Source organism: Copadichromis virginalis, linkage group LG1 (assembly GCF_057382275.1).
Source record: "Copadichromis virginalis isolate Kocher_CV1m ecotype Utaka linkage group LG1, C_Virginalis_male_GT1.1, whole genome shotgun sequence".
In the NCBI taxonomy this organism is placed as follows: Eukaryota; Metazoa; Chordata; class Actinopteri; order Cichliformes; family Cichlidae; genus Copadichromis; species Copadichromis virginalis.
In genome coordinates, this window is record NC_140618.1 from 22,478,114 (window position 1) to 22,503,904 (window position 25,791).

The following is a 25,791-nucleotide window of genomic DNA, read 5'->3' on the forward strand; positions in this document are numbered from 1 at the left end:
CTGTGTACAGCCCTCCCTCCGGTAGTTTCCTGTGACCGTACTTGTGTAATTTCTGTCAGACAGCAGAAAAACATTTCGACAGGGGAGACGGATACGTCAAATTTGTGGACCTTAAAAGAACCTGGGTTAAAATGCTCTCTTCTATTGTCGCGAAAAGGGTGAGCTAGCGAGTAATTCGTCATTTGTGTATTTGTTGCTTGAAATCTGAATCTGTGGCCGTCGTAACGTCAGAGCTCGCCGTCTAATTCTAAACATTTTTAGCGTTAGTACGTTTAATGTTCAATAACAGGACGCAGTAACAGACTTAATAGTATTAAACAAACGGTTCAGTATTTCGCGAGGATGTGGCATTATTATTGTCAGGGTTGATTTAGCTCTGGTGCAGAGAGGTTGTCCTCTTGGAGGACAGTTGTACAACAGTGCAGATTATGCAATTACCCCCTGCTTTCTTTATTTTAGTTTAGCAGCAAATCTTTAGGACTCCAAGCCATCATAGTTATTATAATATTATTATAGATAGCTAAAAGCGAAAACTGAAACTGGGGAGAAAGAAACGTTTTAGATTATATGATTTGCATTGGTATATACTATACTATAAAGCCTTGAACCAACCCTCACTTCTTTCAAATTTGCTTCCATAGAGTTAAAGGGCCTTCAGGAATAGTTCTCCTAGCTTTTTGGAAGTCTTTCCATTTTTTAATATTTTTTTTTTAACATTCCCCAGCCCCCCACCCCACTCATTTTCACTCCAGTCTTTTTACCTGTTTTGCTAAGCCGCTCAATACTTACTTACCATTCATTCAAGCATAAAATATACACCTGAAATGCGGGATGATCTTTGTTTTAGTCAGTTTGCTCGTATTTGTCAAAAAGCACGAGGAAGCATGGAACATGTTTATTGTGATGTGTCTACCTGTGAGTAAATGAAGGACATTGTTTGCATTATAATGTCTAACACTACATGTAAAAATATAAATAAAATGAATAATGAAACATTTGAAACAATAACACTTAAATTGGAAGACTGAAAGCCAATTTAAATTAAACAGAAAACACAAATTCTAGATCATAAAATGAGAAAATGGTAAATAAAGTTGGATGCTGATACCTGAACATAAATTGAAAATACTTAAGAATATTTAGTCTCAGCATGACTCACAATTATCAGTGATGCAATGTCAGCTGAAAAATGCGAACAGCAGAACACAGTCTCTAAATTGTTCCTCATGCAACTTATTAAGCTGTAATGGCAGTTTAACATGTAGATCCAATGCCTGTATTAGCTTTTAGATAATAATTGCTACCACAATCTTGCCCAAATACAATGTTTGTTAGTAACTAGAATAATCGGATGTACTGACTCAGCACGTTCAGAAGACACAGTGGATTATTTTACCTATCACATGTGTCTTTTAATGTGTGCTTGTCCCATCAGCTGGTAACCGGGATGTGTCAGGCTGCTTGGAGACCAGCAATCACAGGGCTGGTGTCATCTCGTGGTTACCGCGGGGACTCTCCCGAAGACACAAAGGTTGACCTGATTGAGATCCCTTTGCCCCCTTGGAAGGAAAATCCAAGCGAGCTCATCGACATCAAGAGACGCCGCCTTCTCTACGAAAGCCGCAAGAGGGGCATGTTGGAGAACTGCATATTGCTAAGGTTGCTGAATTGTACTGATTTTGTCCGTGACCTGCGTTGTTCATTCATCCATCTCAGCTTTAAAGGATGTGTTTACATCCAGTATTTTTTTAAGCACGGTTTTAAGTTTGCCTACCATCGATCTTTGCTCCTTCCTTAATCAAATCCAGTGTAAATGCGATCAGTGACAATAATTCATATCACTGATTTTTAAATACATTCTTGAGAACATTTGAGTTTAAAATGAGGCTTTGGTGCAGTCTCATAGTAAAAATTTCATTGTATATGTGAGAATAATATTTTAAGCATTTTCAATCATTAGAGCTGTTTTTTAAGTTTTTGTTTATCATTGTGAAGGATTTTTTTCTCAGAAAACAGGAAGGAAGCTTCAGATCCTGATAAATTTTCTGTCTTGTAGCCTTTTTGCAAAGCGATACCTGAACACAATGACTGAGAACCAGCTAAAGCAGTATGACAGGCTGATTAATGAACCAAGTAACGACTGGGACATCTACTATTGGGCAACAGGTGAGAGCCAAGTAGTGTTTTTCTTTTTAATTTTGCAGACTCATTTTCATGTTTTGTCTCTGTTCTAGCTCTTAGTTGTTTTGGAAGTGATTTTAATTTTTTAATGCTTTGCAAATGTCTTCCCAAAACTCAGCTCTCTTCATTAAGTCCTCCAACACCTCCCTACAGCTGCTCTTACAACCCATGACAATGTTGGGAATGCTGCTACAACATGAAAAAAAAAAATGACTGTCTTTACAAACTCACCTTCAGTTAGCTCCCTCCACATGTATTTTTAAAACCAAATAGCACTTCTGTTGATAGTTGTAATTAGCTATTCTTCTATGACCCCAAATCCAAAAAAGCTGGAACGCTGTGTGAAATATAAAGTTCAAACAGATTTCAAATCTCATTACTCCACGTTTTATTCAGAGTAGACCATAGAAAACATTTCAAATGTTTAAACTCTGAAGAAGAACATAAATACAGCTATTTTGAATTTGATTCAGCAGCAACATTTTTTTTCTCTTCTTTGAAGAACGTTGGGGAACTTTCAGGACTGGGATCTTGTCCCATTCTTGTCTTATTTAGGATTTAGATGTTTTACAGTCCTGGCTCTTTTTTGTTATATTTTACATTTCACGATGCTCTAAGGACCTGGGCTCTTCTGCTACAAAGCCATGATGGAGATGATGAAATATTCCAAGTCTTAGGAATTTTACGTTGAGGAACATTATTCGGAAAGTGTTCCACAGTTTAGTGCGGATTCAGGAACCTCTGCTCATCATCTGCCTCTCTAAGATGCTCTTTTTATACTCAATCATGCTACTGACCTGTTGCCAGTCAGAATCAGAATACTTTAATAATCCCTAAGGAAATTATGTGGGTTACAGTCCCTCCAAGACGATAACACTAACAGACTGAACTAATTAAATTATGCAGTATATTACAAAGTTAATAAAATATAAGAGAAAGGTCTAACATCTATACAAATAGCTCAATTTAAATATCAAGAATATTAATTTAACTAAATAGCTGCAAAATGAGGATAAATAAAATGGTAAAAAAAAAATAGAATAGTGGCAACTGTAGTAAAATGTTATTATTATTATTATTATTATTATTGATTTTTCTTTTATTGTTACTTATTATTATGTTGCAGGATGTTTGAGTTCAGATGAGCAATGAATGAGACTGTATAAAAAGTGCTACACAGATAAATAAACTTGCACATTAAAGCACTAAAGTTAGCAGAAGATGGAAGTTTGGGGCCAGACATTACTCAGTTACAGATATCTAAAAAGCCTTTGACTTGTTTGCAGCAACAAAGAAAACAGCAAAAGTCAATTTGTTTTCACCTTCTAACAACAAAATGTGTAAAACTCCAGTGGCTATGATTATTTATTATTATTTTGGTTTGTTTTAACTGACAGATAAGAAATAATAAATTGTATTTGGAATAATAGATGATGATGATGCTGTTGTTATAACAGTGCTTATAAATGAACTACACTTCACTTACTGTTTTTAAGCTTTATCCTTGGAACTCATTTACTTTTCCTGGATAACTTGGCTTTTTACTCTTGTAATTTACTCTAATTTGTTCCGGTCATTTGCCTTTTTGTGTGTGAAAACAGCTGAAAACAAAATCACTGTGAGAACAGCCTGAGCATACCAAACTGGCAGCATCTCTAGACAAATAAACTGTTGCAGGAATTCTGACAGGACTGGGACAAATAATTACAAAGCTCTTACTAAGTGATTAATTGAAATGCCCCTTTTTTTTTTTTTTTACATTTAGAAATTAATCAACAGAATTTTCAAAGTGACATAGATGTACTATTGGGATGAAGAGGGAATGATCTTATTTCAGTTGATGCATATTGTGCATCTTCTTATTATCACTGAGGCAAAATATGTTCCATCAGCCTACATCCGTTTCAATTTTATGCTCCTATATTGTTCTAAAATCGACTGAGGTGATTCTTTATTTTATGCTCTTTGCATCCTGGTCTTTTTATACTTACAGAGGCTCAGCCCACCCCTGACGTCTACCAAGGAGAGGTCATGGATATGCTGAAGGAGTTCACAAAAAACCGCAATCATGAACAGAGGCTGGACGCGCCCAGCTTGGAGTACTTGGAGAAAGAAAACCAGTGAGGTCTTTGGCCTGCAAGGCCTTTTACAGAGACTCATTAAATGAGGGTTTCGGAGTGAATGTGAGTGTAATAAATCTTTACAGAAATGCTTCAGAAGTTGAAACTTGCTCTGAATATATTGTATTATAAATGTGTGATTCAGTGATGTATATTCAAATTCCTAGGTTTGCTAGAGGCTTACTGAAGAAGCCATCTTTGACTAATGGCTGCAAGATGATTTGGAAATCAATTTTACTGTGCCTATTATTGACATTGTGGGTTATTTAATAAATGTTAATGCTTGTCTCTTTGCATTGCTGTGTCATTCATGACTGTGATTGTGCCTATAATGCCACGGTATTGGATCACGTGACTGCAGGAAGCCATGACTGACAATATAGACACTATTGTTACATAAGGAAGGTTGTGCAGCCTGCAGTGTGGGTTTACAGACACCAGAGGGAAGCAGATCCCTTCAGTTTCAGTGTCAAATTCAAGCTCCGGCTGATTTCAGTGTGGCGAATGGCTCGCCTGAAACCACACATATCTCACATACCTTATTTTTAATGCAGGATGCAATGTGAAAATATAAGCTATCTAAATAAATTACAATTAAATTTAAGCTGTGTATTTTTAAGCCTTTATTTACAGTAAAAATACTTTCTGTCAAGCTGAGTTTTGCAATCAAACCACATATATTATTGGTTAAAACCAAAAAAAGGTTGGTTTTTTTTTGTCTCCCCTTCTAGTAGATATGCATGTATTGACTAAGGGGAACATTTTTTTTTTGTCCAGTTATGTGTCATGTCTGTCCAGTGGAACCTTGTACTGAGTGCAGGAGGGAAATGCCCTCTGGCCAGGAGATGTGCACAGACTCTAAACAGATGACAAGCCCTCCTGTGTACGTCCATCGAATATTAATGCACACATGACTTGCAGCCAAGGTGTTACACAAACAAGGCAGACATGAGACTGAGGCAAATATATTCTCCTTTAATAAGGGAGAATATGTTGAGGAAGAATGACCTTCACTTGTTACATTGTCAGCTTTTCCTAAAATAGACCGAGATGATGTCAGAAGGGTTCCCCTCTGTGTGGTTTTTTTCCGTTTCACTGCCATCTGTCTCAGAGCTTACCTTTATTGCGAATGGAAATTAACCAATACTTCAACCATGAAGTTTATTTCTTTTATCCATTTCAGAGGAAAGCTAAACTAGTATGCTACATACACTTTTTGCAGTGGGTGTAAAGGCGATCAAGTGTTCACTCACCGAAAAGGTTGTGTTTGAACCTTCTGATTGGCTGAGGTTTGTATGTGCAGAATTATTTGCATGTTCTCCTTGTGCTTTTAAGGCTTTCTGTGCACATTTCAAAAACATCCATGTTAGATTTACCAGTTATTATGTTTACTCTGAAGTGATCAATTCATGGTGCACCCTGACTCTTGCCTTGGGTAAGCATGGGTATCTATTTAACCAACGACATGGACAGATATATATTTATATATATATATATATATATATATATATATATATATATATATATATATATATAAAGACTTTTTGGGTTCTTTTTGTTCTTTTCTTAGTTTAATGCTTGTCAAAAAATGTTAAATTATGTAAGAACATGGAAAAAAGTCCAAAGACAAGGAAAAAAGTTTATAGCAGTAACTAGATCCACCGTGACTGGCTCTAACAATAAAAGACAGCCTACACGTGATTACTCAATCTAATAGCAATTTCAATGTGATTGATAATATAACGTAATAATATGAATGACACTGGGGTCTTTTTCTTATAAAACAGCTCCTTTTACATTCATTATTAAAGTTTATTATGCACCTAATACATGTGCATTAAATACTATACTTAAGAAACCATTAAAATCATTTTACATTGTCACTTACACATAAATGACCTCAATATTTTTATCACCATTGCAGCCGAGAGACCTGAATGTGATCCACTGTTGGTGTCACAATTCCTTGCCTTAAAAGAAAGAATAACACCTTAAGATCCCCCATGCAGGGGAAGCACAATTCAGGTCTTTATTGCTTTGAGGCTTGTTTAGAGTGTATATTCATCAGTTGCCCACACACACACCCACTGTGTCTATCTGTAGCCCGCCGCTCCTGTCATCCTCCACTGCTGCTTCCCGTGTCGTGACAGCTCTCTGTTTTATCCTCAGCACTGCCGTCACCCTCTGCTCCCCTGGAATTTCAATCTCATGTGCTTTTGTTTCCTTATTCCACCAGCACCACCTGCAGCAGCACCCCTAGTGCGCCTCTTGTCTTCCAATGCCTGCTGGAGAGCTGTGCGCATAAGAAAAGTGTCGAGCGAGGAGGCATGCCCGGTTTTATTCTGAAGATGGAAGTGTTAGATAAGTTGGTAAATTGAACACCCTCTGTCATCATTACATGCATGCACACTTGCAGTGAGACAGTTTAGTGTGTAGGAGGCAGAGCAGGCAATTTGCTTAATTCTAGAGATCAGTGCCGATTCTAAAGATCCATGTTAATTACCCTTAAAACCAAGCCTCTTTTTTGTTGTTGTTGTTGTTTGCCTGAGCTGAAGGAAGAGGAAAGCAGGGAGCAAATGTGATTTTATGTATTTCCACCATTGGATGAATTAACTGAAATTTTATCTGCTGATATGTGTATTTGGAATTAAGCTTCTACACAGAGGTGGATGGAATCAACACCCAAAACTCTTTAGACATCTTTGGACGAAAACTGCACATTAAGAGCTCTTTGCAAACAGACCTCTGTTACGTTAGATAGCATTTTGATGTTGGTTGGGTAGCCAACCAGCCACATTGTTTGTGTTATTTTACTGACATAGATAATCATATTGCAAACCTTTAGGTTGGTCTTGCATAGAACAATTTAATTTATGGTACTCCCCTTCAAGCTAGAGCTACATGCGTATTATTTTCATACATAATGTTCTTCAGACCAGCTACTTTTTTTCTCAAACTTGAAGTACATAAAACAGACAATACTTCTGTAATTTTGATTAAATTGGATTATGAATGCATTCCATTTTCTTAACTGGTTATTCAGCTTAGAGTCACTGAGGAGCACACAAGGCAGCACACAATCACGTGGCAAATGTCATTTTTTGTAACAAATTTGTCACATGGTTCAATAAATTCTCCATTTTCAAAAAGTTAAATCTTTCTGGCAATGAGTTCATTTTCAGGCTTTAAGGGGTTAATTGACTTTGAAACATGGTACCGTTTTTGGTGCTGGACGGGCTAGTCTGAGCATTTCATAGACTGCTGATCTCCTGGGATTTTCCCACACCAACGTCTCTGGGGGTTTACAGCGGATGGTCTAAAAACATTTTGAAAAATATTCAGAAAGCCGAAGATCTCTGAATAAAAAAGGCCTTGTTGATGCCAGAGGTCAGAGGAGAATGGACATACTGCTTAGAAGGCAACAGTAGCTCAAAAAAGCACTCATTAAAACCAGTGTATGCAGAAGAGCATCTCTGAATGCACATGTTGAACCTTGAAGCAGATTGGCTACAGCAGGTGTAATTCCTGCCTGCTAAGAACAGGAATCTCAGGCTACAAGTCAGATGGGCTCATCAAAACTGTACAACAGAAGGTTGGAAAAATGTTGCCTGGCCTTTTGAGTCTTGATTTCTGCTCTGATATTCAGATGGGTCAGCATATGGCAACAACATAAAGGCATTTTCTTGGCACCAACACCATAGCCTAGAAGAGTTGCTGAGCATATCCATTCCATTATATCCACACTGTATCCATCTTCTGACGGATGCTGCCAGCAGGATAACACATCACAACACTAAGCTTAAAACATCTCAAATTTGTTTCTTGAACATGACTTAAATGGCTTCGGCAATAACCAGATCACCATCAATAGAGCGTCTTTGGGATGTGGTGGAACTGGAGACCCACATCATGGATGTGCAGCCAACATATCTGCAGCAACTGTGTAATGTTATCATGCCAACATGGACCAAAATTTTTAAGTAATGTTCACAGCGCCTTGTTCAATCTATGCCACAAAGACAAGGCAGTTATAAAAGCTAAGGTCCAACACACTACTGGCAAGAAGTGGCCATGGATCTCAGGGGTCTAGGCCCACCTAAAAGAGTGACTACACCCCCTCAGCTGCATTTTACTGATGCACTTCAACTATAAGTTACACTAATTCATACAATTTGGTAATGAAAACCTGAAATATCACAGATAAGTTACTGTAATGTGAGCACAGTAGTTCTGCATGAGTTGAGGTAATCAGCACGACTCTGAGGAGGACACTGAGCAGATATTGAGAACTAGTTTCAAAGCACGACTCTACTGAAAAACTGCGAAACAAATGTAAATGTGTTGATGACACTGTGCGCTCACAATCATCCGTCCTACTGTGTGGAGAAAAAGTCTCTATTGTTTGTCTCCCCCTTTGCCTCTGCAATCTAAGATAGATATTTTTGCACTTTTAGAGTTGTGGCTAAATGTCTCCATGACTGTACTATCATATATAGCTGTCCTGAGCCAAATGCCTCCCCCAGTGTCAAAGTTGGTTGCCCATCCAGCACGTATGGTCTGCTCCTGACCCTGGTAGCCAGTAATCAAAAACTTAAAATAAAGACTGAATTAACTATTACTGTGAAATACACGTGTGAGTTAAAGTAATATAAATAAAAGAAAATATGAAAAATTCATACAATACCAGACCAGAAGTATCTTTGTTTTATATATACATTTATATCATTATATACACTGTACAGATTTCAAAAAAATAAATGGTCAATATTTAACATTGTGCACCCCACGGATGTGTAACTACAAAGAGAAAGGGAGTGAAACAGGGGGGTTTGTGATATCAAGGATAGATATCTACAACCCCATTAGTAATGATGGTTCTTTTTCTCTTTTTTTCTCCATACAGAACATTTTCACAATCATTTTATACAGTCAGTATATAAATTAAAATGTTGCTGGTTAACCTCTCTTTGTCTCAAGCAGTCCCTAAAGAGAATGCCCTAAAACAGAAATGCGAGCTTGTCCAGTAAACTTTACCAGTGTTTGGTTTTTGGCCAGTGACGAGTGTAGAAGACAATTTTAGCTCGATTTCTTAAAAAAATGTATCAAACCCTGACTGATCTTTAACCAATATTTAAATTGCATTGATTGACTTTCACTAAGCCTTTGGAATGTAATGCTTTGTCAGCAGGGCAGTACATCAGGACAGACAGATGAATATGAGAGGTGGTTATTTTGGGATGCTCCAAGGCTCTGCTCTGACCTGAGATGTAGCTAACAGTGAAGCAAAGAGGTGATGATTATCTCCTGTCTCACCTTTTTTCCCCCCTCCTCCCTTCCTGACACTTGGAGAGGGAGCGCATATGGTGAAGAGCAAGGCGTGACGGGGTTCATAAGGCACACACAGAATACTTTGTGCCAGAAAGCATGTGTGCACAATGGGGGTGTTTTGAGGGAGCATCAGCTGTGACGTGAAGGAGCAACCCTTCGTTTTTTTGGCCTTGGTGAATTAGATTGGTCCACTTAGAGAGGCGAGATAGGGCATAGAGGAAAAACGTCTTCAGCTGCTTTTGTTTAAACTGAAAATCTGGTGTATGGCGGTCAAATGGAGCAACTTTTATCTGTGGTTGTTGTAAAGCTTTTTTCTTGTGACCTTCACTCTCAGCTCATGTATAAGAGATCTAAATGTCCTCCAAACGTGAGGAAAATAAGCCTGCTGTGAAGAGAGGTTTGTTCCAGCATCATCGTCAACAAGTGCAGTGATTCTTCAAGAAGTGACAACTTAAAAAAAAGAAGAAAAGAACATACTTCTCTGTACATCTGGATTCATACAGAATAAAAACAGCAAAGAATGCTGTTCAGTATTAAACTGGCAAAATAGAACTCAGTGCAGATATACACACAGGGACTCACAGTAAATACAATCACACAAACATAAGTTCAAATACTGACATTCAACCACGGTGCAAACACACACACATACATCCAGTAGACAAAAAACAAACAGTGGAATGTAAAAAGACTTTTCCCAACCCCAGGTGTTATTACTCTCATTTGTTTCCATTCATCCCAACAGCTCGTGTCTGTACAGGACTTGAGGGAGGTCGCATTCAGGCAGCAAAGATGTTTAAAAAAAATAACTAAATAAAGACAAACTCTGACTTTACATTCCCAGTTCTCGTTTCAAACAGAAAGGTGACAGGGCTTTCTCAACTGCAGCTCCACTCCCTGTGTCCGTTACAAATCCTCCAAATGCTGCTGTCTTTAAGTCTAGATTAACGACCCAGTTGTAGTCCATGATATTCCTGGGCTCTTAATCTCTTGACAACGTCTGCAACTTGTGGCTGCAGTCTTATTTTGTATTTTGGGCATATTTGTAATTTGTAATCTTGTAACAGTTTATAAACTTTTGATTTCATGTGATTTCTTCTCATATTTTACTGCATGTATTCATAAATTGTCAGTTCATCCCAAAAAAAGAGTCTAAAGGTTCATGGGCAACCTTGAAAACACAAATCTCAACTATATAAATACATTTTTAAAAAACCCTCAAGGTCTGCTTTCTTTTGACTACTACTGACTATTACTCATGGCTGCCCAGAGCAGTTTGCTCAGGCGGAGCCTGCACATACAATCTGAGATTTCTTGAGAGCACAAAGTGGCATCGCACCAAAACAGCCAGTTTTAAGTTACTACTGTAAGAAATATTTTTCTTGTAGTTTCTGGTCACTGCCACTGATGTACTGGACTTAGAGAAACTTGCTGGTATTGCATATTGGTGCAATGCCATGGTGTAGGATTGGGCACTTTATCACCATGAGATCTTGGAGATGGTTAAAAAAACAGCAGTAAAAAGCTAGAAAGAGGACATAAGATCTCAAAAAATGTTTTTCCAATCTATCACTAGTGTTATCAAGCCATGCATTAACGGTTGGCTGCTGTGGTACCACAGCAGTGAAATGTGATGGAAAAAAGTGAAATTCTAGTTGTAGGACTCAATATTTTCTTATAAACTCAGAAAACGTAGTGGTAAAAAAAAGAAAAAGAAAAAAAGAAAAAAGGTTTAAATATCAGGACATAAAAAACATAATCTGTCCTAGCAGGTCTTACAATGAGGTAAATACAACCTCACATGAAGTATAAAACATACTACACAGTCTCATTTTTTAATTCAAGAAACATTAAGCCAAAATGCCGAAACAGTGTGTGTGAAAAACTATGTGCACCTTAGATGTTTGGTCATAGCGCCACATTTGGAGAAACCCAAACACAGCAGATCAGCACAAACATCAACTGTCAAGCACGGTGGTGGAGGGGTGATGATTTGGGCTTGCAGCCACAGGACCTGGACACCTTGCAGTTATTTATCAAACTATTCTAGAGTCAAATGTGAGGCGATTTGTTTGACAACTAAAGCCTGGCTGCAATAATATCCCAAGCACAGCAGCAAATCTACAACATTGCAGAAAAGCTAAAAATTAAGGTGTTGCAAAGGCCCAGTCAAATTCCAGCTCTTAACCTCAAGTTATTGCTGCTAAAGGCGGTTCGATAAGCTTTCTACACACTATTTCTTCATTTTGGCTTAGTTTCAGTTAAACTAATGTGTTGTTGTGCATCTCAGGTTGTATTTACCACATGTCAATAACTTTTTATTATGTGCTGGTATGTAAAACTTTAGAACTGAGAAAGGGTGTACCTTTGCTTTACCATGTCTATATGTCGTCAACAATTTGCACAGATTGTTTTCTGCTCTCAAAGAAACCATTTACATTGGGGTTTCTGGACTATATCCATTTACCAAAACACAACAACGTTAAAAATCAAAGTGGTAAATTGTTTGACAATGAAATCCTCTGTCATATATTTCCGGCAGTTAGTCTGATTTTCTGAGCTCAAATCTTTTACATGTGAAACTGAAACTAGCTGTCTTTTTTGAGACCACTAAAGGGCGTGTTAGAAAGTTGTGTATGTGTTTTGGACAGACTGACACTAACTTCAGTGACCTCCACCCACATGTTCAGCTAATCTCATTTTTTGTCATTGTTATCAAGGGCAGTTTGGTTTTCGACAATATTTTTTGTTCAGCCGTGCAAATCTAAAATATTTCCTCCCTCACACACACACACACACACACACACACACACACACACACACACACACACACACACACACACACACACACACACACGCATTATCCCCACACTTCCACACTCATGGAAGCTGCTTTTTGCTTATTTTCTGGAAGAACAGGTTGATTCTCTAAGTTCTTTCGAAACAAAACTCATTAAATAAATAAATAAAACACAACATTAATCACTTTACTCTTTTTTTCTGTCCATCGGGAGTTAAAGAAAATAGGAAAGCAGTTTGACACTTGCCCCTTTTAGACCAGTGCTAAATGTTCATGTTCATATCCTTTTTTTCTTATTTTTTTCTTGACGATCTTCATTTGGGGTTACAGCACATCACCCACAGCACGCACAGACGACAAAGGGTTCCAGCCAAGGGAGAATTATTACAGTGGTAGAAGGAGGAGGAGGAGTGAAGAGTGAAAAACATGATGAGTGACAGAGTCCAGTTCCTGTCCATTTTAAATACAGCCCATCGCTCTTCTGTTGCCTGTGCCGCTTTTCCTGATTTTTTTTTTAGGCATTTTAAAGGAATGTCGGAAGAGAGACAGAAACACAGAAGGATTCAAACAATCAAGCAAACAATCAAACAAACACACTGCCACAGCGGATGGTTGGAATGCCTGTTTGATCCATTTTTGGTTGGTAGTTTGTAATTACGGGTGTTAAGAGGTACTGCTCTGATGTAAAACATTAGGGAAACGTGGTGGAAGAAAAAAAAAAGAGAAAAAAAAGAAAGATGGAACAAGGAGAGCGTATGACATCAAAGACATTTTTAAGTTCAGACAAACGGATGAGACAGGGTCAGGCGGGAATCAGATCTTGACAGGGGTGAAATTTAAGGAAGGTGTCAGGAGAACTGAAGGCGAGGAATATCAAAGAGGCCTGAGAACAAAGAGATGATAGATGGTCTGAAGCCCAACAGTGCATTTAGGTAGTAGGGGATATGTGCCGAGGGCAGGGGCAGGGTGGGGGGATTCTTCAGGGGAAAACAATGTAGGCAGGTGGGCTGCTGGGTCCTTCAGGCCTTAAGAGCATGCCACTGGGCCACGGCAGTGCGAGGATGACCCATCATGTCTTTCCAGTGTTTTACCTCTGCAGGGCCACTCTTCCATGAAAGATAAATCTGTGAGGAAGAGACAGTCACTGTAACTTCTATACAGCCACACAGAGATAGATGTTATTTGTAAAGAATGCTCCCAATAAAACAGAGATTATTAAGAGAAAAAAACTGTGACTCTTAAGTGTAGCCCTTTCACCACCAAGCCTGCTGCTCTAATTGGAATTTAACTCAAATCCAGAGCAGAAAAAAAGCCATTAGAGCAAGAGATTTCACCCAGTGAAAAACTCAGAGAAAGGCTAATGCTGTTACTAATAGGATCAAACACAGACTCGTCTGCAAGCGATTCTAATGTAGCAAGAAACTCCTGGATTCCACATGAAAAATTGTTCACTTTTTCATTGTTCTCTATTCTACGAAGCTATTCTAATAATAGGCAACTGCGGCGTGAAAGAAAATAATATATGTGGTTAGAATGGGAATACATATAGTACCTGTAAATATTGTAGATGTGTATGAAAGCCTTATAAAGTAAATGCTCTTCCCTGCTGTACACAGCGTATAGATTTTTTTTAAGTGCCTGATGAAACAAAGATTTGATTTAAGCTTTGGTGTATTCCATTTTTATTCTCCTAATACATATACCGTATGTTTATTTATAGAAAAGCTGGTGCTTGGTTTTAAAAACAAGCAAATCATTCACTCTGCACAGGGAAAAAAAGGAGTTATTTTGGTTACTGTTAAGTCTGATATCTGAAGTAGTTATGGGATAAAAGAAACTGTGGTTTTATGGGATATTAAAATCCTGACAAATCCCACAAGTTTCGAGAAAAGAACAATCTAATTTGGTAGTAATTACAACCGAAGCAGAAACTGTTAAATTGCATGTCCAGTGAATTAATTCATATTAATTGTTGAGCAAGCGTAACACAGACTTGTTCAGTCAGAGCACCCAATGTGACTTTGTCTACAGGCAGCAGTACAAAGGAATACATAAACAATGGTCTGCAAAACTCCTTGAGCCAACCCTCAAATTTTTATATTTTGCTTGGAAAATGAGAAATAGGTGCAGTGATTTATTGAAGCAGGTGTAAATATACACGAAAATACAGCATGTAAAGTAAAAACAGAGTTTGTACAACGGGCTTGAAAATCAATATTTGGTGTGACCACTTTTATTCTTCAACACAGCCTGAACTCTTTTAGGCAGCTTTCTTGTAATTCCTTTAAGTAGTCTTCAGCAATAGTTCTCCAGGCTTGTTGAAGGACATTCAAAGCTCTTTTTTTTGGATGTTGGCCGTTTGACCAGTTTTCTCATATTTTTTTGAGGACACACTCAACACCATGCTGCGATATGGCAAGCTTACAGCAAATAGCTCTTTTGGAATTACCTTGTTGGTCAAAAGATGCAATATTATACTGTCAAATTGTGTTACTTTTGGCATTTTTGTAGATTCAACTAAAGAAATGGGAACATATTATGTATGTTTTTGCGACAGGCAGCTAGTAACAAAAAAGGATACAAATTTATAATTGGTTCTTTGTTAAATTTTCTGTCATGTGTAGACACAGCACTGGTTAATCCCCTCAAGTTATTTGCCTGCTTGTGTGTGTGTGTGAAGGGCAGGACTGAAAATGTGTGGAAAAAGCAGCCAATGTCCAAAAACAACATTTGAAAGATCTACAGAAACCCTGGAGAACTGTTCTTTAAGACCACTTTAAAAAGTCACAAGAAACTCCAAGATTCCTTGGTTGCAAAATATAAAGAAATGAGGGGTGGCTTAAGACCTTTGCACAGTACTGGGTTCATATTTGCCGTTTAAAGTAAAGTACATCTACATGTCTTTGTGTCTAAAAGAAGCTGCAATTTATTAGATTTTTTTCCCCAGAAAGCATTAAAACTACGAAAAATTATAGGAAACTAAAAGATGCAGATAAGAAGTTTAAAATGTTTAATCACGTTGTAACAGAAATACATTAATTTTTCTCAGAGTTGATCAGCTAATTCAACAAAGAAATTCAGGGGATATTCCGGTTAAAGCTGGAAAGGTTTAAACTCACCATCTGCATTTAGCCAAAACAGTAAATGTGCAGTTTGCTGACTGTGTGTATCTCCATCTGCCTCTGTGCCATTCCTAAATGTTGTAGTATTAAGTCTAAATAAAGCACACTTTTACTTTCACACTTAAAATTAGCTGCTTGTTGTTTGCTGCATATGAGTTCATTTACAGCACAGGGGAATGAACTGCATGTTCCAGCAGGGGTCAGTAGAGACTGGCTCACTGATCATCTGCTGATGGTCTGACAGACAGTCAGAAAAACACAGAGGAAGAGAGAAAAAAAGAGGAGGAAGAAGAAGAAGAGAGGAAGAGGCGAAGAAGAGAAGTGGGAAGGAGATACCTTCCCAATGACATCATTGCGGCTGAGTCTGTCCTTGTCCATGACGGTGATAATTATGGTGGTCTCCCTCAGCACGTGGGCAGGCACGTCAAAGGGGAAGGACTCGTTGAAAACAGGGTTCAGACAGCGCTTCATTACCACCGTCTTCTTCTTCTCCACACGCTTGTCCTTGTGCATCAACCACACTTTTACGTAGGGGTCTGAGGAGAGGGAAATGTGCCGGTTATGAAGCAATATAGCATTCATGAATTACCAGAATTGGGGATTTAATGAGAACAAAAAAACAACAACAAAAAACCAAAAATGAAATATAAACACGCTATTTTCTCATTTTCTGTTGTTGGAATGTAAAAATGTATTGAAGAAAGGAAGATGAGGGAGTATCTATACCAGAAGTGCCTCCAATGTCCATGGCTTTGAGGTTGCGGGCTTTGATGATGCTCACAGTGATGGTGTTGGCTGTGGGGTTGTAACACAGAGACACCAACAGATCCCCTCGACTTCCCTGGAAAAAACCATAGACAATAACAAAAACAATAACAAACTGTTCATTTTTAATTGCCTCATTGCATTGCTCTCCATTCTGTCACTCATCCTATGTTTCCTTTGCTTGCCTGTGTTTCCTTCATCTACCTGTCAGCCTCTCCATATTCCCTATCCCTTCTCCCTCTAGCATGCTGCTACATCTCCCATGGGAGCATCACGGCAGCCAGGAATGACATCACCCGCTACATTCTGTCCCATCTTCTCTTTCTCTTCATCTTGCCCCCTCCCTTCCTGTCTATCTTCTTTTCCTCTACTCAGCCTCTTTCCTTCTTACTCACACTGCCATCGCTACATGGTTTCAGCTCCTTCCAGAAAGTCTGCATGTTGGCTAGGTCCAGCTTGTTGAGTGGAATGGACACCTCTCCTATTGGGTCGTTCCTGCTGAAGCGATCGTAGTCAAGAACCTGGAGGTACAGGGTCCTCTGAACCACCTTCTCATAGGGGAACCCTGAGAAAGAGATTCACACACGATAGTCTTAATATGTTACAGTGATCCAGACAGAAATGACTGCCTGCATATGCTGTGAATGTGTTTAAGGAAAGGCTTCCTGATCACACCTTCGAAAAGGAAGGTCTCGTTCCAGTGGGGGTTTAGATTCTTCCTCTTCACTTTTGTCTCCAGTTTGTGCTTCTTGTCTGGCAGCAGGTATAGTTTGACAAATGGATCAGAGGTGCCAGAAAAGTCCTTAGCTGGCAAATCCTGGCCTTTGAGAATTTTCACAGTGAGGGTGGAGTCTTGAAAACTGTATCCAACACTGAACTGAATACGACCCAGCTTTTCACACACTGGACCCTCATGTTCTTCTTCCTCTGAACCTGGTGACAGCTGACAGAACAAGAGGAGATAAGCAGGGCATTATTTATTTTTATTCAACTCTGTTATCTTATTGGAGGATTTACAGCACTGGGAAAAGTCTTTAATCATATTCATTTATTAAATAAATAATGAATAAATAAATACACTTTCTTGAAATGCTGATTTCTATTCCCCTAGCCACACCCAGGCCTGCTTACTGCCAGACCTGTTTGACCAAAGAATCACTTGAATAGAGTCCATCTGACAAAGTGAAGTAGGCTAAAAGATGTGAAAAAGTTCACTGACATCTATGACTCTGGAAAGGGTTACAAGGCCATTTCTAAGGCTTTGAGACCCCAGTGAACCATAGTGAGAGCCATTATCAACAAGAATGGAGAAAACATGGGGTGGTGGTGAATGTTCCCAGGAGTCCAGGCCTACCAAAATTACCCCAAGAGCGCACTGACGACTCATCCAGGAGGCCACAAAAGAATCCAAACAACATCTGAACTGCAGGCCTCACTCACCTCAGTTAAGGTCAGAGTTCTTGATTCAACAATGAGAAAGAGACTGGGCAAAAACGGCATCCATGGGAGAGTTCCAAGGAGAAAACCACTGCTGACCAAGAAGAACACCAAGTTTGAACCACACCAACACCAACACCAACATCAAATTTGCCAGAAAACATCTTGATGATCCCCAAGACTTTTGGGAATATTCCTTGGACTGATGAGACAAAAGTTGAATTTTATGGATGGTTTGAGTCCTGTTAGCTCTGGTGTGAAACTAACATCTCTTAAGTATCATAAAAAGAACACCATACCAACAGTTAAACATGGTGTTGGTAGTGTGATGGTCTAGGGCTGCTTTGCTGCTTCAGGACATGGACAACTGGACCGGTGAGATCACCGTTGAATGGCACAAAAAATTGAAATGAAGGTTTTGGCATGACCTTAAACAGCCTGTTCATGCTTAAAAATGTCCAATGTGGCTGAATTAAAACAATTCTGCAAAGAAGAGTGGGCAAAAATTCCTCTGCGGGGTGAAAGTTGTGAAAGGTATCGCAAATGATTGTAGTTCTTGTTGCCAAGGGTGGAAATATGACAATTATAAGAAAGATTCCAGAAGGAATCAGAGGAAGAGAACCAGCACAATCTTGCAAAAGAGATTTTTTTACGGTACTTCCTGCTTAAACAAAAACCAAAAACAACAAATTGGCTAAAAACAATAATTGAATGGATATAAACTGAATTTTGTTTCCAAGGAGATAAGATTCCAGTTAAAGAATAATATGTGTTAATGCAGATAATGTCATTTTCCGTGCTGCTGAACTGGTGTGTCCAAATTGTGAGTAGATAGACTACTTTCTATAAACAACTTCCACCCACTGTGCAGTATGTTGTACATATGTCATTTGGGGTGGTGTTGCACAGGTAGTAGAGGTGGCGGTTTGATCATTAGCCCAGCCACAATAACAGACTTGTATGGTGACTCTGCCATAGTTGCTATGTGAGTTTGTATGCCTGTGTGGAAAAAGAAACCATCTGTGAATGATTTTATAGCACTTCTCTAAAGTTAAAAAGCTGGGTTTTTTTTAGATTATAGATCTGTAATAGCCATGCGGCAATGCTGCTGTCAGTGTTGATAATAAAGTGTTTAAAATCTAAGCATACTGCTCAGATTTAAGTACATAAAGGATTATAATAAGTCCCTATAACAAAGAATACTGACGTGATAATGAGGGGGTTATTTTGAATATAAGACTGTTACATTAGACCGCATTACTTTATGTTTTTTTCCTAATGAACTGGGGCTGGATAGGTATAAAAGTGTAGCACCGCAGGAGCTGCACTGCTATGATCTAAATCAAGGGTCAAGCTCTGCAATATTCACAGCATGGTCACACAGTCTGAACGCTTAAAGAGGAGCGAACACTAAACAAGTGACTTGAACTCCACACCACGGGGGGCACCAATTCTGAACTTCACCATAAATACCACAGCTTGTAAGTGGCAAACTAGCATGATGTTATGTTGCATGGCTAGCGTCCCCCATAAGAAAAGGGCAGAGCTGGTTGCATGGCTGTTTGGAAAAGCAGATTATCTATTGACAGACACATCCTCTGACTGATGGTGACATGGCCTGAAGGGAGGGAGAGAATCCAGTTTAAAAAGTGCTATCTGATGGGGGAAGAGCTGGAGGCATTATTCAAGGGGCAGAAACATAATATCCAATTCTGTATTTTCCCACACAATCCTGGTGGTGCTGCCCAGCCTCATTCTCTATGCTGAATATGTTCACTTTTCATTATGCAGTCCTCCAGCCAACAGATGGCCTAAATTGCTATTCCCAATTTTCTGCATTTGGATACTCTCGTTTTCTTAGAGTCCCCCCCTCCCTTCTTATCCAGTTTTTAAATTTGCCTTCCTAATTTCTTTTTCTAAAAACCACAGCGATCCACGTGCAACAGAGGCAAACATGGCCAGATATATACAGTGGGGCAAAAAAGTATTTAGTCAGCCACCGATTGTGCAAGTTCCCCCACCTAAAATGATGACAGAGGTCAGTAATTTGCACCAGAGGTACACTTCAACGGCGAGAGACAGAATGTGAAAAAAAAATCCATGAATCCACATGGTAGGATTTGTAAAGAATTTATTCGTAAATCAGGGTGGAAAATAAGTATTTGGTCGCCTCAAACAAGGAAAATCTCTATCCATCCATCCATCCATTCGCTTCCGCTTTTCAGGGTCGCGGGGGGCGCTGGAGCCTATCCCAGCTGTCATAGGGCGAGAGGTGGGGTACACCCTGGACAGGTCACCAGTCTGTCGCAGGGCCAACACACAGGGACAGACAACCATTCGCACTCACATTCATACCTAGTGACAATTTGGATTATCCAATTAACCTATCCCCACAAGCTGCATGTCTTTGGACGGTGGGAGGAAGCCGGAGTACCCGGAGGGAACCCACGCAAACACGGGGAGAACATGCAAACTCCACACAGAAAGACCCCGGCCTGATGTTGGAATTGAACTCAGGACCTTCTTGCTGTGCGGCAACAGTGCTAACCACCGTGCCACCGTGCTGCCTATATATAGATTATATCATATTATATAGACACACTCACACACACCACACATAAATGTATCATTTACTCTTGCTTGAGTAACATTTGCTAAAAACCGCAGAGCACATCTGTTTTTTGGAAGTCATGTCGTTAAATGCACAGTTGGAAGAAAAAGCGTGCTAACCCTTTGGGGAAAAAAGTAACTTAGGCTTTCAGCACTTCTACAAAAACAAGGACAGATCTTCATCTAAACCCCAATATATAAAAGAAAAAAAAATAAACAGTTTTACATTTTATGTTCTAATTATGCATAGGTAATAATCCCTCTGACTGCATTCCTTTATCAGCAGTGACTCCTGTCAGATGTTTCCTCGAACTGCTTATGAGACCAGCACAGTATTAAGGAGGAATTCAGGACTGCTCCTCACTACATAACTGGTTTGAGTTCATCAGTAATTCTGAGATGACTTGAGTGGACTCTTTAGGTCATGCCACAGCATCTCAGTTGGGTTAAGGTCAGGACTCTGACTCGGCTATCTCAAAGCATGAATTTTGTTCTTTTTCAGCGATTCTGATTCTTAATTTACTTGTGTGCTCTTCGTCAGTGTCTTATTCCATCAGTAAATCTCTCCAAAGCTTAAAGTAATTGACTTTTGCCCTGATACTACAGTTCAAAACTTCTTCACACAACTTTAAATTAATTGTTTCCCCATGGATTGCCAAGAGGCCAGGCCTAATTCCAAACTTACAACATGCTCTTTTCTTCTTCTTGTCCTTTCCTCATTGTTATGCAGCATTTTTCTCACAGTGGATAAAAAAAAGTCAGATTTGAGGGAGCTGCAGAGATCTGTGCAGATGTCCCACTTTTGCTGTCTGACTTCTGTTCTTTTTCACTTCTTTCAGGGCTTCGTGTTGAGTTCGTTGTGTGATCTTTGCAGGCCAGCCACTCTTGGGAGCACAGCAGCCCTACATACCTCCACTTTGAATCAAATTGTCCTTTTGCACCTCGATGAACACTCATAAAAAAGCATTTAACTTTTTTTTTTCTAGCCACCTTTGTGCATCTCTACAATGCACAATGCTTCTTCTGTCCTGTGAGTCAAAGTTGTTGTGATCTAGGAAAGGGTCACACATGTCAGTCTTGAAAAAAAGCAACCAGACTTCACCTCTACAAGCGACACTTCCAGTCGGATCTCCCGATCTCTTAGAACGGCTGATTCCAAGTAGTTTTTGGAGAGCTCATGAGCACTTTTAGCAATTCTTGACTGCAAGTGTTCAAGAACAACATAAAGCACACTTTTATGTTGTTTCATCAGATATTATTTGTCTATAATTCTGAGCTATTATTGTCAAAATGTTACAACCCTTTCCTTTCCTTTGTAACTGCGATTCAAAAATGAATGGACTAACCCTCGGGTGCTCGGGATCCTTCCATTAGATTCCTTGACAGTGGCAACAAACGGTAGAATATCACTAGCCTTATCCTTTAAACAAATAAAGCACATATAAGCCTCCCTATAATGTGTGGATGTGTGATAATAGGCAAAGACACTTTTCACACCACACTTTCCACCACTCTGTGAGCACCACACAAAATGAAAGCCGTGTCAGAGTACGTACTGATAAGAACCTGATGCTGACAGGACCCCCATGCAATCTCCCCCAAACCCCTATCACCTGAGATGCTTGAGTGGGTTGGATGCATATATACTGTGATGTCCAATAACATTTCACTCGGTCCCTCCTCTCAGTACTGTCTGTATATATGACTATGTCTTTTCATATAGCACCACAAGTGGCTCAAAAGTGCAGGATTGGTATTTTCAGCATGAAAGGAGGGTTGTGTAATATATAGATGGCTTTGGCAAAAGTGCCCAGAATGAGTATTATCATTAGGCACTGCCACTGTGAATTCCTCAGACACCCCATGAAACCCACATAATTACACAGTGCTCATACCGATCTGCCATATTCTCACAGCACCCACAGCAGCACTGCATGTTCTCTCACAGCTAATTACCGAACCTCTCTGAATCAGGTGCACGTTGCCGCCCCTCCCGGCGTCTCACTTCAGGGTAATGATTGCTTTATGTTTCAGTTAGCTGACTTACTGCATAGCCGCAGCTAACTGTAACGCTCTACAGGTAGGTGCGCTGAGGGTGAAGGAGAAAGCACTTTCCTGAGTGATGAAAGACTTCTCAAACAGCTTTCCTCCTCAATTGAACTGAAGCGCGTAGGCTTTCTCCGTCTTTGAACCAAAAGACTGCATTATATACAGTAAGTGACACGTAGCTCATGATAAATAAATCTGCATTGCAACTTTGATCTTATCTTTGAAGCCTTGCCAATTATTTCTCATATAGTGAAATATCAAAGAAAATCATTGCACAAATAAACCACTGTGATCTAGAAAGCAGGTAAGCAAGCAAAAAGGTTATCTGGTGGGGAAAATTGAAGGTTTCTGAGAAAATCTACTACCTCTAATATATATTTTCATTTTAGATTGGCTGCAAACAGACACCCCACTGGCACGATACATTTTTGTGTTTTTTCAGAAATGACTTTGACAGGTTAGGTGTTATTATTACTGATAGCAATGATTGTCAAAATACAAAAATAGGGCCACGATGCTTAAAAAGAAAGAAAGAAAAGAAGCTGGGATTGTACTTTATCGCTGACATTTAATTCAGCACAGTCAGTGAAAGTGGATCATTTTAACTCAACTGTCAACTGCTGTTTTCAAAGGTAAGATAAACTGTCAAGCTGCAAACCGCCTCAAAGAAGACGATTAGCTGCTATAAGTTAGAAAACTGGGCAGCACAGGCGATAAACATAAACAGTACTGCTAAATGTATTAATTTGAGCTTTTAAAACAGTGTTCTTTGTAATGGTGATTAATCACAAACGGGTGAAAGTTTTGAACATTTTACACTATTTTCATCTACTCCTTTGGCTCGTCTTCCACTTTCTTATCTCCAGATTTGCATGCACCTTTCATCTTAGATTATGAAAGATGATCTGAAAGTACCAGTGAAGTCTCTCTGCCATCTCATTTATTCTGATTCAGAGGCTTTGCCAAAAGCAGTTCTTCCTCTCTAAATATAGTTGAAATCATCAATGCAGAAAGCAGACTACAGATCTGAGCTATTAGTACTCGTGTATGTTACCATGAGCATGTCACTGGTGACCGAGTTGGCCAAGTCAGAAACAGAAGAGTTGGCTTCGTGGCCCTGCCCGTGGCGGCGTCCGGTCTCGTCTGGAGTCTGACCTCTGGGGCTGCTGCCTGGTTTGTTACCTGGAGTTCTGTTAAAACAGAAACAAGCACAGTGATTTTTACACATATAGCTTGTTTCCAGTGTTCCTAAGTTTATCCTCAATACATGTAGTTTACATCCTCGGGCCAAATATTAATTATTTGTTTTGAAAATTTGTATTTAAGTGTAGCTAAGAACCAATATCCTACCAGACAGGCCACAGGAAGTCAATTATCATTACCTACAGCAAGAACCAATGCAATGAAAAGAACAGTTTTATAATGGCCTATAAAGGGAGAGAATTCACTGTCAATACAGATAACACAAGAAACCAATAAAACTGGATTGAAAAAACTGTCTAATTTAAAGGGCTTACCCTGATTTGAGTCACGGTTTGTGTTATAAGTTGGTTTGCATGTGTGTGTTTCATTATTACACCATGAAAATGTAAAGATTTGTGGCCTCAAGATCCTAATAAACCAAAGTAAGGTAAGGTAAATTTCCTGGCTTACATTACCCAATTACTCTTGTTTCCTTGCTGTTCCACTTCAGATTTTCCAGGTATTTCCTTGTGCGTTTTTCCTAATCTTTCCCTTTAAGTGACCTTCCCTCCCCATCTCCAGCTGCCTCCCTCTTCCTGCTCCACCACAACCACCCACACATGCAGGGCCTTGGAGTAGGGGTATGTCACCAGGGTGCAGAGGAGGCTACCCCCCCCCCCCCCCCCCCCCTGTCCCCTTCTGGCTGCCTCTGCCTCAATTTTATCCCACAACTTAGACATTCACATTACTCACACTCTCATTACACATACATATAGGATCTTGGGGGTGGGCACGATACACGGAGTCCAAAGTACCATCAGGGTGTACACCCCACCCCTGGCATCGTTGCCCACCTCTCAATTTTAAATACACGTAGACATTGAGGGCTAGCAGGAGGGACCATGCGCTTACCTGCTGCTCTCTGGCAGGTAGCTCCAAGCCCTCCTGGGTTTTAAATGCACCTTAGAACACACATGCATCAACATTACAATGAGCGGGTGGAGGGAGGTTTGGAGTCTTCTCTCACCCCCATTCTCTGCGACCTGCTGGAGCAGGGGGGCTAGGACTAGGAGGAGGAGTCGGCCGTCCGACTGCGGTCTGGAGTGTGGAGCCTTCCTGCTGCTGCGGAGTCGGGGCGGTCTGCCTCCCCCCACCGCAGGGAAAAGGGAAACACCACCTGGGTCTGGGTGCAGTTCCCCCCTCCAGGGGCGGGGGCACCTAGACCCGGTTTGTAGAGTACGCTTGGGGAGTGTGATTGTGTGTACAGCGTCTCTTTATGTCTGTCTCCACGTTGGTTGAGTGTGGAGTAAGTGCATATGAGAGCATGAGGGTGGGAATGGATGTTTGTATCTGTGTGTGCCTGTATGTCTGTGTCTATATGTCAGGTTGGGTGTCAGGCGCCACCTCTCTGGGGACATCTCAGGCCCTCCAAGGTTTGGAGGCCTATCTCCCCCTACCACCACTTCCCCTGCCAGTGGCGGACCCCCTCAGACATCGGTGCGTTGGTGGTTCTTTGTGTCCGGGGATGGGCGTCCAGGTACACACCGGCTCACTCCTTGGCGGCCGCTTATCGGGGCCTGGAGCCTGGGGCTCGCTCGGGCCACTTCGGAGGTGGGGTGCCCCCGGCCTCTCGGCCTGGGGCTCGGTCACTCAGGCGCAGCTGGCTGCCGGCGGAGCTCACGGGCGCGTCACTGCAACTCCCCCTGGCTTCTGCTCCGCGGCTGCTGAGTGAGCCCTCATCTGGGACTCTCCTCAGCTCTTTCCGGGACAGTGGCGCAGCTGCCCCTCTGTTGGTCTTCCTTGGTCTCTTGTGTTCTGGGGGCCTCTGGATGTCTGGAGTTTTGATCTCCTCCACACCTGCTTCACGCCCTGGAGGACGGGGCTGTGGCCCCCCCACACCCTCTAGCAGATTATTACATGAAGGAACCTTTTAAAAAACAAAAAACAAGCGCGTCCATGCTCACAGGTGTACACACGGGTGATCACACCCACAAACTACACCCTTTTTGGCTCCTACCTCAAAGCACACTGTGTTCTGTTGATCTTATGTGCTGCACAATAATGTTTAACATTTAGTATTTACTGTCATATTCCCATATATCATTGTGATGTTGTTTATTCTATTACTCTTGTTCTCTTCTGCTTGCTTTCTTTTTTCTTTCTCAGCAGGTGATCCAGGTGATTGATATATGCATTT

The 25,791-nt window shown here is 40.3% G+C and overlaps 2 protein-coding genes across 4 annotated transcripts in view; one reads left to right on the forward strand and one right to left on the reverse strand.

The window, feature by feature from the left end:
- Nucleotides 1-28: 28 nt before the first annotated feature.
- On the forward strand, nt 29-4,595 carry sdhaf2 (succinate dehydrogenase complex assembly factor 2). 2 transcript variants are annotated; one of them, XR_014920215.1, is made up of 5 exons: nt 29-158; nt 1,436-1,659; nt 2,057-2,166; nt 4,175-4,364; nt 4,469-4,595. XR_014920215.1 is itself a non-coding variant. In XM_085454957.1 (4 exons), the coding sequence occupies exons 1-4, from the start codon at nt 132-134 to the stop codon at nt 4,303-4,305; spliced, it is 492 nt and encodes a 163-aa protein (XP_085311083.1). In that variant the 5' UTR covers nt 29-131; the 3' UTR covers nt 4,306-4,595. The 2 variants fall into 2 exon arrangements, 1 of the variants encoding a protein (XP_085311083.1); XM_085454957.1 differs by having other exon boundaries at nt 4,175-4,595.
- A 4,395-nt stretch (nt 4,596-8,990) lies between these two features.
- syt7b (synaptotagmin VIIb) overlaps nt 8,991-25,791 on the reverse strand; it is a 127,842-nt gene continuing 111,041 nt past the window's right edge. For both annotated transcript variants that reach the window (XM_085454987.1, XM_085454979.1), the window contains 6 exons: nt 23,467-23,602; nt 16,992-17,259; nt 16,712-16,881; nt 16,278-16,392; nt 15,888-16,087; nt 8,991-13,553 (listed from right to left, as the gene is read on the reverse strand). In XM_085454987.1, the coding sequence (XP_085311113.1) occupies nt 13,449-13,553; nt 15,888-16,087; nt 16,278-16,392; nt 16,712-16,881; nt 16,992-17,259; nt 23,467-23,602 (994 nt within the window). In that variant the 3' untranslated portion in view covers nt 8,991-13,448. The remainder of the gene's footprint in view (nt 13,554-15,887; nt 16,088-16,277; nt 16,393-16,711; nt 16,882-16,991; nt 17,260-23,466; nt 23,603-25,791) is intronic.

Bases quoted from the DNA above. Each gene is read 5' to 3' on its own strand.
- sdhaf2 (XM_085454957.1), top strand. From the start codon at position 132: ATGCTCTCTTCTATTGTCGCGAAAAGG. The intron at 159-1,435 runs GTGAGCTAGCGA...TTGTCCCATCAG, and splicing joins CTTCTATTGTCGCGAAAAGG to CTGGTAACCGGGATGTGTCA. The intron at 1,660-2,056 runs GTTGCTGAATTG...TCTGTCTTGTAG, and splicing joins GAGAACTGCATATTGCTAAG to CCTTTTTGCAAAGCGATACC.